The sequence below is a fragment of the Montipora capricornis genome, chromosome 7, assembly GCF_036669925.1.
Source record: "Montipora capricornis isolate CH-2021 chromosome 7, ASM3666992v2, whole genome shotgun sequence".
NCBI classification, from domain to species: domain Eukaryota; kingdom Metazoa; phylum Cnidaria; class Anthozoa; order Scleractinia; family Acroporidae; genus Montipora; species Montipora capricornis.
Genome location: NC_090889.1, coordinates 657,129 through 669,628, shown reverse-complemented (window position 1 = coordinate 669,628; position 12,500 = coordinate 657,129). Strand labels below are relative to the sequence as shown.

The window sequence follows — 12,500 nt, the reverse complement described above, 5'->3', positions numbered from 1 at the left end:
GAGTTCGTTTGATTTTCGGTTCGGGTTTTGTTCGATTGACTAGTAACGCTGGGCATGTACCAATACACGCACAAGAACGAACTATATTGATGACAAAATGACTACACTGAAGAAATCATGAGGAATTGTATTGAGTGCACTGCAACACAAATCGTCGGTTAAACAAAAGTCACAACCCTGGAAAAAGTACAGAAGTTCTACGTTTTTTGTTTGTGTCACCACATAGCGGCGATATTTGGTCACAAGTTTGTAATTAAAGGATAATAACCTCATTCAAACATGAATTTTAGTAATAATTGTCGGCATATATAATACAACTTTCTGGCAAATGAGGTGAATCTTTTCGTTTTATTTCCTTTGTTTAAATGCCTTACGTTACAAAATAATGGATGGATATGTGCACTGATGCTGACTTTGAATAAATAGTTTGCATTATCATTCGATGTATTTTGTCCTTCCTTTTCATTGGCCGAGAGCCCACCACGTGACCTGCAAATAACTGCCCACAAATAAGTGTTTTGCTGCAAATAATATTCTGCTCATGCGCAATTGAATTCACGCTCTTAGTTGATCTAAAGAACAGTGAGAATACAAAGAAAGGAACAAAATTTTAACGTATTTCGAAAGTATCTCAAGGAAAAAAAGGTAGACAAAGAGTCACTCGTGTTATCGACGCGAAGGACAAGTTGGCGAATGCATATGTACTGAAGAGATTTTATGCTGAAGCCAGAAAAAAGAATGGCGAGCTTTACACCAAAGGTTCACTTGTCAGGATACGCTTTGAAACTGTGAAATTCTTCAGCTTTGTTGATGCCTAGTGTTATAGAACGTTTGAATGTAAGTACAATTTGAAGTCTACAAATATAATTACGCTGAGAAGGAAACCAATAGACGTAATCAGCTAACTCAATGTTGTACCCAATTCAAATCTCCCGGGACTAAGATTCTTTGTGTATTGTATTTGCATGATAATGTAGCATTCATATTTAAATGATATGGAAATACCGGTACCTGGTACAAAACGTTTTATTCCCGAAGGGTTTGAATTGGGTGCAACATTGAGTTAGCCGATTTGGTCTATTGATAGGTGCCATTACTCGACTCTGCAAGGCAGCGCGGGCTTACGGCTTCTCGAAAACAAAAACAAAAAAAAAAACTCGGTGATCGAATGATAAAACAATTATTGACCTCGGTTATCGCAAAATATCGTCATTTGTCAGTGTCTCGCAGTTCAATTATTTGCCTCAGTCTTCGGCTTCGGCAAATAATTGATCTGCTCGTCACTGACAAATCACGATATTTTGCTCAACCTCGTCCAATACTTGTTAAATATTCGCCGAGGTCTGTCGTCCCCATGTGAACATTTTAGTGTGATTTTGATAGAGTTATGATATAACTCATTCCCAAACAAAATTTATTTGATGGTTTTACTTAGTCGCTGTCACTGCGATAATAAAGCGTTTCGTCTGTCCGCGGCAGTGGCATCCAAGTCATGCAATGTCTTCAGTTTGGATGTGAACTCATCCATTCCTTCAGGTGCTCGTCCCAGGTACTGAAGAACACGGATGTATGTTTCCACGATCCATGCTCTGACGCTCAAGGCTCTACAAGAAAATCACAAATGATAATTCAAGCCCCTCGGATGCAATCTCAATGACATTAATCACAAGTTTCTTACACGAATTCGCCTAAACATGTTTCCGGAAATTCCGGATTTTTTCCTCTAAATATCCTGATATTTTTTCTAAATATTCCGAATAAATAATACAGCAATAACCTAACAAAGTATAACAGGGGCACCCAACGAGAATATAGTTCAAAACCACTTAAACATAACATTGTTAAAAGTATTTTAGTATTTAAACGGTAGATATAGACATATCTATATCCCCTAATAGGTTTTCATCTGTTCGGATTTCCTAGCTCAAAGTCCAGTGATCCGAAATTTACAGGGATCAAAGCTTACCTTTTCGAAAATTTCACCCAGAAAAAAGGCTCCCGAAAATTCTAGGTGACATTTTTAGGGTAAAAATCCGTTAAAAATGGGCAATTATACCATTTTTCAGATGTTCGAAAATCCTAGGAGAGGCAGGCAAGCAAGAAATTTTATAACAAATTTTCCGAAAATTCTAGATCTCAAATCGTCTTCCGAACAGATATTTTCCGAAAATTGACGTTGGGTGCCCCTGGTATAAGGCACTACAGGAAATTCAACGGTGTCCTTGTTAAGGTATACAACAAAACTCTGAACAATTTTCTTTTCAAAAATACATGACATATATTTTAAATGGAGAATACTGCTGCATGTGATTACTGCAGGCCCATATGGGAGGATTTGTTCATTTGCTTTGAATTTCTGTGTCTGCAAGTAGCAATTAAAAATTTTAAAAATTGCTTTCTTTCTCTATTTTTGGGGGAAAAACGTGACCTCAATAGTTTTCCCCTAAAAAATCTAAATATCTCGAGATTTTCTAAATATCTCAAAATCGTCCAAAATAGGCCTTAATAGGCCATTTCCGAGTTAATGTCTGCCTCCTCTTCAAAGCGAGTCTAGGTGCGAAGTTTTTGTGATGCTAATTAGTTCTACTTTACATATGAATGAAAACTAATTTTCATAAGAAAAACTTCGCACTTAGACTCGCTTTGAAGAGGAGGCAGCCATGAACTCGGAAATGGCCTATTACATGGCGGCAATGTTGAATCCCGAGGGATTGAAAACTTTTGTTTTTGTGCACTGAAACTCGTTCCCAAACATTTCAACTCGAGGCTCCGGGTACAAAATCATTGTCTATGGCCAATATGCTGCCGCGCGAATAACGCCCATATCTAAAAAAAATATCCGTATATTTTTTTGGCAAGGCCTAGCCTGGTTTCTGTGAAGGTAAGAATGTTAAGGCACGAACGTTAACCGCTAAGATGAATTCTAAGAGACCTGGCACAAAGGTATGGGTGTTTGATTCGTCTTCGGATACCTCATGTAAATCCTACTTAGAGACTTGTTTTAATTCAACTATATGATTACCTTCTTATCGTTGGTCATCTTTACACTGTTATATTTATTAGGAATTGTTTTCTGTCTTATATTGTTTCCCTAATCGCAAGGTCATAGTTTTAACTCCTGTAAAAAGCAGTGCTCTCCATGTCCCTGACGAACAAAACTGATGATTTCATGATACGACAAGTATCAAGCAGACATCAAAAAGTGATGTCTGCATTTTCACTCTTCGCAGACTCGTAAATTGACTTTGCTACCTGATAATAGAGACATTTAAGCCCCGCTCACACGTATCCAGAATTTTTCTAATCTGCGGATTTAAAAAATTCTCACGTCCACACGTATCCGGATTCAATCTAGTATCCAGGACTCCTTTGTGAATTTTTGCACCTTATTCCTCAATGGCCGTTGTTGATGCGCATGCCCGATTCGCCGGATGCGTGTGGACAGACGGCCAATTCCGAAAACAAAAAGTTGCGAATTAAAAAATATCCGGATAGGTGTGGCTGGGGCCTTAGTATTGCGTTTGCGGCAAACGTCAAGCTGAAATTAGACATAGAGGTGTCGGTCAGCGGTCAAGTAATTCTTTGCGAGGTACTACAAGCAAAGCGAAGTGAAGTGAAGTGAAGTGAGAGAAGAAAAGAAAAAGTTAGAAGGAAAGTTTGAAAAAGAGAATTTTCATGGCTTTATATCGTTCCGCAGTAATGCAATGCTAAATCTCTCTAATGAGGAAAAGGAATACGATTAGTTTCCCCCATTTCTTTGATAAACAACAAAATACCTTATTCTGGCCTTGAGGACAAATAACTCCGCATATATTTTGAATTTGATCCATAGATTGCGACTTTTTATATCACCATGGATGCCCGCAATAGCACTATAAATAAAAAAACACATTTGGAAATAGATGATAGACAACTATGACTTGACCAAACAAACAAACAAACAACATTCGATCCTGATCCCATCGTAACACTAACCATTTGGCCATAAGAACAAATCTATCCACGGGTTCACCAAGTTCGTGGTTTACGGCTCTGACAGTATTCAGGTTTCTAGAAAAGTAATTTTTAAGGACGTCAAGTTAAGGAAAGCTAGGGAGAAGCAGGAGCGCATGACTAAGAGTGTGCATCTTCATTGTATTTGCGGAACGGCGTTTTTACAGACAGAGTTACGTGTATATTATTTTGAGATTGATTTTCCCACGAAACCAGACTATTCCAACCAATCACAAGTGTTGCATGAGAAATCATTACCCATGGGATTGAGAATGAAACATAGTTTGATATGTGAAAATTCTGTTACATAGACCTAGTATTGGAGTTGTAGATGTGGATATGGGGTGGATATGGACCCCTGGGAGATGTTAACAAGCCCCCCCCCCCCCCTCCCAAATAAAGAAAACAACTGACTGGTTAGGCCGGGCTTCCCTACTTCAAAAATAAAAGCTTGTGAGAGAGGCCGATACTTTTATGTTATACTATTATTGTTATACACTTTACTTTAACGAGGATAAAAGGCCTAAAATTTGAACTGAGGGGATGGTGCCAAATCAGTTTCTACCGTATAATTTTTTCGTCCGGCCGCAAAAAAAATTGATCACATGTCCCGTTCTGAGTACCAGGGAGTTAGTGTTACAGGAGTTACTCTCGTCATTCTCTGTTTAACCCCACGGCTGGATTTGTTAACAGCCACAGGTTAAATTTATTTAAAGGGTTTAGTTCCTAAGGAAACTGTGGTTCTGCGTTGGTGGGGAAGGGAAATGTTAAATTGACCACGGACTCGGACTCGTCCATTGGACTCGTCCACCCGCAGTGCAAAACGAAACAAGAAGGCACAAAAGGAAGAACGTTTTTCAGAGGAACAGATACAAGATTCATGTGGAGAGTTGGAAGAAACGAGAAAAGATCTCGATGTAAAAATTAAGGGAGATGATAAAATCTTCTGACAATCTCGAATTCTACCCGTCCCGAGCAGGGTTTAAAAAAGCATTGCACTATCTGAGTTAACTGGCCGTCAGTCGTTTTTATGCAGAACTCGCTGCGCTGGGTTTGTACTGCCACGACCTCTGACCAATATTCCCCAGTCAGTCCCTCGCAGTCGGTTTGTAAGAGGTTACTATTTCAACAGGACTAAACATCGGTACCTGAAAACAAGAAGCATGCTCCGAGGAAGTTGTTTAAGAATAACAATGACGCTATCAAAATGTGCTTTAGCAAGTTTGGTCATGAGATTCAAATCCTCTTCAGTGACGCGAGTTGTAAACAACATTCCCGCGCTTCCCCAAACGAAAGGTCGCTGCAGAAGAATCTGGCAAAAATTCTCATAATCTGCAAAAAAAGATAAGGTATATCTTCAAGCTGTTACTAAAAAAACTGCTAAGGACAAAAGTATAAAATATATTTTACAATAACTATCAAAATCAGTTCTCGCGCGCTCATTGGCTAAATTTTAATTTATGCGAAAATCTGTGCAACTATCAAACTGTCAACTTGTTAACAAAAGAAATTTTATTGATTGTTGTAAATAGCCAATCAGAAAGCGAGAAAAGATAGTGACAAAGTTCGCGTCAGTTTGAATAAAGTTCATGTTTACGACTGTTTTTAACCCGGCAATATTAACCGTTTTAGGTTTTTTTATTTTAAGAAATTGACGTCAGTTTTATGCGTCTGTCCTCTTATCGATGATAAATTGCGTCATATATAACATTGTCAAGCTGCAATGCTGTTAATAAACGATCAGGGGCCCGTTTCTCGAAAGCCCTTAAACTTTTCGGGCCTTTTTCGGGTGTCATAATGCCCTCTGTATCTTAAAAACGGAGAGATTTTAAGTCAACAAACTTCAGTATCATTTTGCTTTTTGTTATATTGAAAACACGTTCTAAAATCAGCTTGTGAACAAAAGCCGAAGCCAGTTTCGTAAATGGCTTTTCCGGGTCCAAAGGGTTATCGGGACTTTCGAGAAATGGGCCCCAGTTGTTCAAAGGCCAGATATGAACTTTATCCGGTGGGTAAATTTCTTTTTCTATTTTGCACATTTACTTGCTATTTCAAATCTTTGAATGAGCCTCGTGTTTTAGGACCCCATTTCAAACAGCGCTGACAAACAGTATTTAAGTCTAAGCTCCCATTTTTGGTAATTGGAGACCCTATCCCAAGACAGATTAATATTAATACTAGAAGTTGCTAATAGCAAGTTAAGTGCTGCAAGGGGATGATAGTCGAAAGAAGAGCGTAAGGAAACATAACTCCCAACTTGCAGCTGTGAATGAATGAAGACTGCATTTCAATTGGACCGATTGAAATAATAACAGTAATCTTTGCGTCACCTGTTTATGTTATATTCCCTTAAAGGTGGGCCCACACGAGGGGACATGTTGCAGGAACATTTGCTGCAACATGTAGCAGCCACATATTATAAACTGTACACATTGGCGGTCATGAAACTGGGACGTGTAGCGGGGACATGAGTCAGGGAAAGGATTAAGACTTGCACACACAAACACACGAAAATGTAGCTAGGACATGTCCCTGGTAAATGTTGCAGGGACATGCCCCCTCGTGTGAAACAACTGCAGTAATGGCGAGAGTTTAAGAAATAAAGACCACAATGCATTGGTCACTGATATGTGGAAAAAAGATGGCGGCCCTCGGTGATGAATCAATCGAAGAACACCAGTTGGGTGATCCTGCCGATGATACCAGCCAGAACTCGTGGAATGCAAGCCAGACTCGTATGCTTATTTCGCATTTAGAGGAAATATGGGATAAGCGCCTAAAAGACGTTTTTCATGTATCACTGAGCATTGCCTGATTGTGAACATCATCACCTTGACATACTTTGTGGTGAATCTCAGGTGATTTTTAATTTCCTTTGTTTCTGATCACGAATAAGATACGAGGATGTTAAAAACCAACCTAGGTTGAATTCAATTTGCCCGTTTATTCCATTTTAAAGTATAACAACTTCTTCGCATTGTAACTTAGGCACTATTAATCTGTTTTTAAATGGGTTGTCCCAGATTGCAGAAGTGAAACTGAGGATTTGTTGGTCTTTTAAACTCTTGTCATTGCTTTAATAAATGTTTGGTTTTTTGAATCCACCATTTAATTTTCCTAGAAACAGAAGGGGAACCCCTTGATGATTTTAACCTCACATGCAACGTTTCTTCAACTACATGTACGCTTCTCCCTCCCCTTTCAAACAACGTACAAGGACTTAACTATGGAAACATTCCTTCTGAAAATACGACACTATTAACATGGAACTCAATTTGACAAACTGTGCATGGAAATTGTGTCAAAACATAGTCATTAAAACTGATCGAAGGAACGTCTTAATTGTAGCGTGTTATTAAGCATGATCAATTTCATGCTTCTTGTGACTAAACACTGCATCTTACGTTTTGCTGTGAACAGTTCTGTTTCGTCTAGGTTAGAAATTGTGTTTAAACGGTACTTTAAGCTAAAGAGCCCCTTTTTTAATTTAGGGTCTTAACACTTGTGGCCAATGAATGCCAGTTTTCTCTACTTTTGGTGAAGAAAGTGAAGCTCTATGTTAGGACATCAAGCTAACAGTTCAAGGAGTACCACATTTTAGCCACAAGCTGTAACTTCAGTGACTATATCACTTCCTTGCAAGTGTGTTGAAATTCAGTTTACAGTCCACACATTCTTCACTGCCATTCAACATCTCCCTCATCACTAAACCACCGTGTGAACTCCTGACGCATTTCTTTAGCTTCACTGGTGTAGTTGTGAACCAAAGCTGACTGCAATGGCAACAGAGACTCGGGAGGAAGATCATCTTTCCAAGACCCGGGAATAAGCTCCCATGTATTCGGATCTTCTCTGTCGATCAGTGTCAGAGGACAGTAGATGCTGCGACTTGCTGTATCGTTTCGTAGCCAGTTATGAAGCATAAGTATAGCCATAGTGATTTGCTGCACCTTTTCGGGTTGCAGCAAAAAGGGAGCCCGAAAACAACGCCATATATTTCCCAGAATACCAAGAATGTTCTCAGATATTCTTCGCCCTCTCGAAATGCGGTAGTTGGCTATCCTTTCCTCGACCGTCAGATTTCTTCTAGGGTAGGGCTTAAGCAAAGGCTTTGCAGCCCCTGGCAGTGGACGAAGGGGAGGTATATTCAAAGGGTTGTCACAGCTCTCCAGGCCATCTGGGTGTCGTCCGTTTGTCGCTACATCGACAAATAGACACTCATACTCTGGTGCAGCCATAACGAATGCTATTAGGCTCTCGTGTCCTTTATAGTCATGAAAATGAGATCCCGCGCAGGCTGGCTTTTGGATAAGGATCCTTTTCCCGTCAATTGCTCCAATAATGTCTGGAATATTCCACCTGGAGTAAAATAACTGCGCAATTTCCTTCCATTTATCACTTGTATTTGGTGTTTTCAAATACTCTTTTCCGAAGATATGATAAATAGCGACGCAAACCTCCATCACAATACAAGATATTTTACTCGTACCGATTCCAAACTGAAAGGATAGTGACTGGAATGTTTCACCGGTTGTAAGGTACCTGATTGCAAGGGCTACTCTCGCTTGGTTGAATAGATTCTCTCATACATGTTTCCTGTTTCTTTATGAACGGTGCAACTGCTTCTACCAAAGCGACGAATTTAGCATGCGGTATCGTCATGTATTCAGCTAAACCAGGCGTGTCTTCAACTAACAACTTTTTAGAAATCGTATGATAAGCTCCCCGTTCGGTATGTCGCAGTAGCCATTGCCGGCACCAGACTTGTCGTTCCAGCATCATAGGAGCTTCATCATCGAGCAGCATCATCAAAACAACAACTAGTTTTCGGTTTCTATCCAAGTCATTCCAATTACTAGCGTGAGCACGGACTCCTCTGTGAACGGACGCCATCTTTTTTTCCAAATGCACCACCGCAAAGCAAGCTGGATCTTGTGTCTGATTGGCTCAATTATCAGTTTTTGCTGCAGGAACATGTTGCATATCCTTGCACACGATGATCATGTCGTCTCACGCAAAGTTCTGTCGCTGCGACATGTCCCATGAAATTCAACAAGTTGAACTCCGTGCGACATGTTGCGGGGACAAATTTTGCACAAGATTCCATGTCGCGCGAGTGAAAAAGTGTCAGCAAACACGAGAGGATGTGTCGCTGCAACATATCCCTGAAACGGCAAAGTCTCTGTATCTGGGATGGTTTGTTGTTCAAATGCCTTCAACTACATCAAGATCTATGAGTATTTTATCCATTGTACTTGGTTGTCCATCAGGGAACGACGACTTCGCAACGCTGAAAGACAAATAAAATACAAGTTAAATCATACATTACAATAGTGCGAAAGCAAATATATATTTAACTTACCTCCGTTGACGAAACCACCATCAATGCGTGAGCAACGTTGCGAAGCATCGACCGCAGAGGACCCTGGGATCGAAGTTGGCGAAGCGACGCGTAAATTCACTTAACATAAAAACCGCATACTCCGACAGACAGACGGACAGAACTCGGTCAACACTCATGGCCATCCCTTAAACTGATACTTCCCTTTTTATTCAACTTACACGACGTACAATCAATCTATTTCAAAGAAACAAACATTTTAAACTTGCAGAGAAGGATTCAGAATAGATTTTTCCTGGCATACAGCACACAGGATTCCCAACCAAATACAAGATCACCAGCAAGATTAGTGTTGCTGCTCACCTGGGCCCGGTTGTTCAAAAGCTGATTTAACGTTAATCCCAGATTAAAAATTAACTAAGGAGTTATTTCTCTACTCCTAAATGCTTTTCAACGCTGATATTCAGCAAAATTTTACAGTACAAGAACTCGATCTTGAAAAAAAAAAAAAAACGCAAAAGAAACTTTCACCAAAAATTTGAAACCATGAAACAAAAGTTTACGCTAATCCTGGATTAAGTTAATCGGCTTTCGAAAAACCGGGCCTGGTAGCTCGAAGCAATTGATATTAATATTACTTTTTATTCAGCTTCAGGGCCGTAGCCAGAAAAAAATAAGACTGAGGCAATGTCCGTGGTTAAATTATCTTCGGAAGTGTTTTAAGTGTTTATGATGAGTACATATTAAAGAAAACACTGGAATCACGCTTTATTTTAAATTTTCACGAAAAAATGACGGAGGCAAGTGCCTCGGGTTGCCTCATACTGGCTACGTCTCTGAGCTTCACTTGGTGATGCAATAGAAAAATTATAATGATTAAAATATTCTACAGGCAGGGACACCGTATCAGTTTGCACCAGTTATTGTGGGCCCAAACTGCTTGGTTTTTCCCATTTTCGCCAATATTCACCATCGACTCCAAGTTGTTTGCTAAAATACTTCATAAGTTCCTGGTCATTCAAAACGATGGATTTCCAAAGGTGGCATAAAGACAGTCTATCCCTAAAGAAAAGCCAAAAATGACCAATTAATCAACAGAGAAGACAAATTTAATTCCACAATGTTCTTCAGTTCAAGCAAAAGCTACTGCGCTGTAACTTTCTAAATTTAATTTTTTTCACAATGCTAGGGCATCATTGCATATCGTTTTGTATCATAGCCGAAATACACCTTTCAAAACCCCGTAGAGGGTGCCTTGAATTTAAAGCTGTAATGGCAAACCCTAACAGATGCAGAAAATTAAACTGATAGGCCAATAAGACACAAAGAAAGCGCCTGAAAATGCAGCCGCTTCTTGCACCTGAAAAGGCATGGGAGCAAGTTAGTATATGTTTTTCTTTTGCAACTGATTGGCTAAGAATTTAGCCAATCACCAAGCATACCAAAGAAACATGATTACTAAAGCAATACAGAAAAAATAATTATCACCTTTTCTAATGACACTCAATACAAACAACTGCTTTAAAGGATAAGTTTGAATGCAAACTTACTTTTGTTGGAGTGTTTCGTAAAGGCCATGGTCAATAATGACAATCTCAGCTTTTCCATCTTTGCCTTTCCTGACAAGAACTAACATGTGATATTACATTGTGTAGCCTTGACACATTAAAAGTACCTCTAAAGTAAAGTACACTATTAAGATTTTTCCCAGCAAAATTACAAAACTCAAAAAAAATGTTTTATTAGCGTAAGTTTTTTTGTCTAAATACTATGAATTTTGGAAATAATTTCGTTGGTTGCCCCTGCAATTTCAGTTCTTAGTCCAGAAGTTGAGCCAGCATAACATATAGGCCATTCTGAAATTGCGCAGGGAACTGGGAAGAGTTTCAAATTTGAACCAATCGATAAATTGACACCATCACATGAAAGATAACCTTGAGATTGGCCATCTGTCCAAGTTTGATGCTTTTAGGTCGAACAGAGACCAAGTTACGGACTTAAAAACATAGTTAAAAATCCATACAAAGTTCCTTGCGCAATTCCGAAATAGCCTATTCACACGCGCAAGACAAACAAAACATTTTTCAGCAAAATAATTAGTTTATCACAGGAGCGAAAATTAACAACTGCGTCGCTAGTGGAGGTTGGGTGCCGCTACACAAGTACAATGTGCGGGAAATCACGGCGCACGCACAGACTTGACGCAGCGCGCCGGTGGCTCAGTTGGTTGAGTACCGGGCTGTCATGCGGGAGGTCGTGAGTTCGACTCCGGTCGGATGAACACTCAAGGTCTTAAAATAACTGAGAAGAGTGTGCTGCCTTTGCAATTTCATCTGCAAATGGTTCGACTCTCAAGTCTTCTCGGATTGCGACTATAAACCGTAGGCCCCGTCTCACAAATATTTTCCACGTTCACAATACAATACAATTACATACTTAATTGACCGCTCCCCATGGGGGCTTTTCAGGGCCAGTGAAACACAATCAACGAAACAACAACTGTTAAGAATCCCAACTGGCCAGAGGCAAACCAGTTGGCTATTTACAAGTGCAGCTGCCCGGGAAGTTGAACCAGGGACTACCAGGAACAAATTCAACAAGTGGTCAGAGCGGGTCTTGAAACCGGGATCACGGGATCTCAAGGCAAGCAACCTTACCACTGGGCCACACTGCAACGCGTTTGAAGGCTTTACATGGCCTAGCGCCACCTTATCTTAGTGATATGTTATCTTATAAAGCTCATTTAAGATACAATTTAAGATGAAATGATAGCAACATGTTAGTTCGACCTGCAATAAGATCTGCAAGAACAACTGGTGATAGAGCTTTCTCTGTGGCCGCGCCAGAGCTTTGGAATACTTTACCACCTTCCCTAAGGGCAGAGGACAATATGAACATCTTTAAGAGAGAACTGAAAACTCATCTTTTTAAACAGGCCTATTTCTCTTAAATTTGACATAGACGTTAGTATTATTATTCTTCTGCTTTTTCCTTTAATATATATGACATAAATAATGTACATATATACATATTTTTACCATATAATTTTACAATATGTAGCTTAGATTTACATAGTTATATTTTATATTTATATTTAGCTGTATTTGTAAGGCGCATTAGATCATATCTTGTAGTGCATTTTGCTCCCTGTGGGACGTTAGAGAAT

The 12,500-nt window shown here is 39.5% G+C and overlaps 1 protein-coding gene and 1 pseudogene across 3 annotated transcripts in view; both read right to left on the bottom strand.

The window, feature by feature from the left end:
- Positions 1-332: 332 nt before the first annotated feature.
- LOC138057853 (uncharacterized aarF domain-containing protein kinase 5-like) overlaps positions 333-12,500 on the bottom strand; it is a 29,687-nt gene continuing 17,519 nt past the window's right edge. For 2 of the 3 annotated variants that reach the window (XR_011133733.1, XR_011133734.1), the window contains 7 exons: positions 10,885-10,963; positions 10,305-10,396; positions 5,142-5,325; positions 3,976-4,050; positions 3,777-3,872; positions 1,381-1,604; positions 1,131-1,262 (listed from right to left, as the gene is read on the bottom strand). Coding sequence is in view for 1 of the 3 variants with exons in the window: in XM_068903759.1 (XP_068759860.1) it covers positions 1,442-1,604; positions 3,777-3,872; positions 3,976-4,050; positions 5,142-5,325; positions 10,305-10,396; positions 10,885-10,963 (689 nt within the window). In the remaining 2 variants the exon portion in view is untranslated. Of the gene's footprint in view, positions 1,605-3,776; positions 3,873-3,975; positions 4,051-5,141; positions 5,326-10,304; positions 10,397-10,884; positions 10,964-12,500 lie in introns of all 3 variants that reach the window. The other variant, XM_068903759.1, reaches the window with a different exon arrangement.
- Positions 7,671-9,009, bottom strand: LOC138057056 (uncharacterized; annotated as a pseudogene).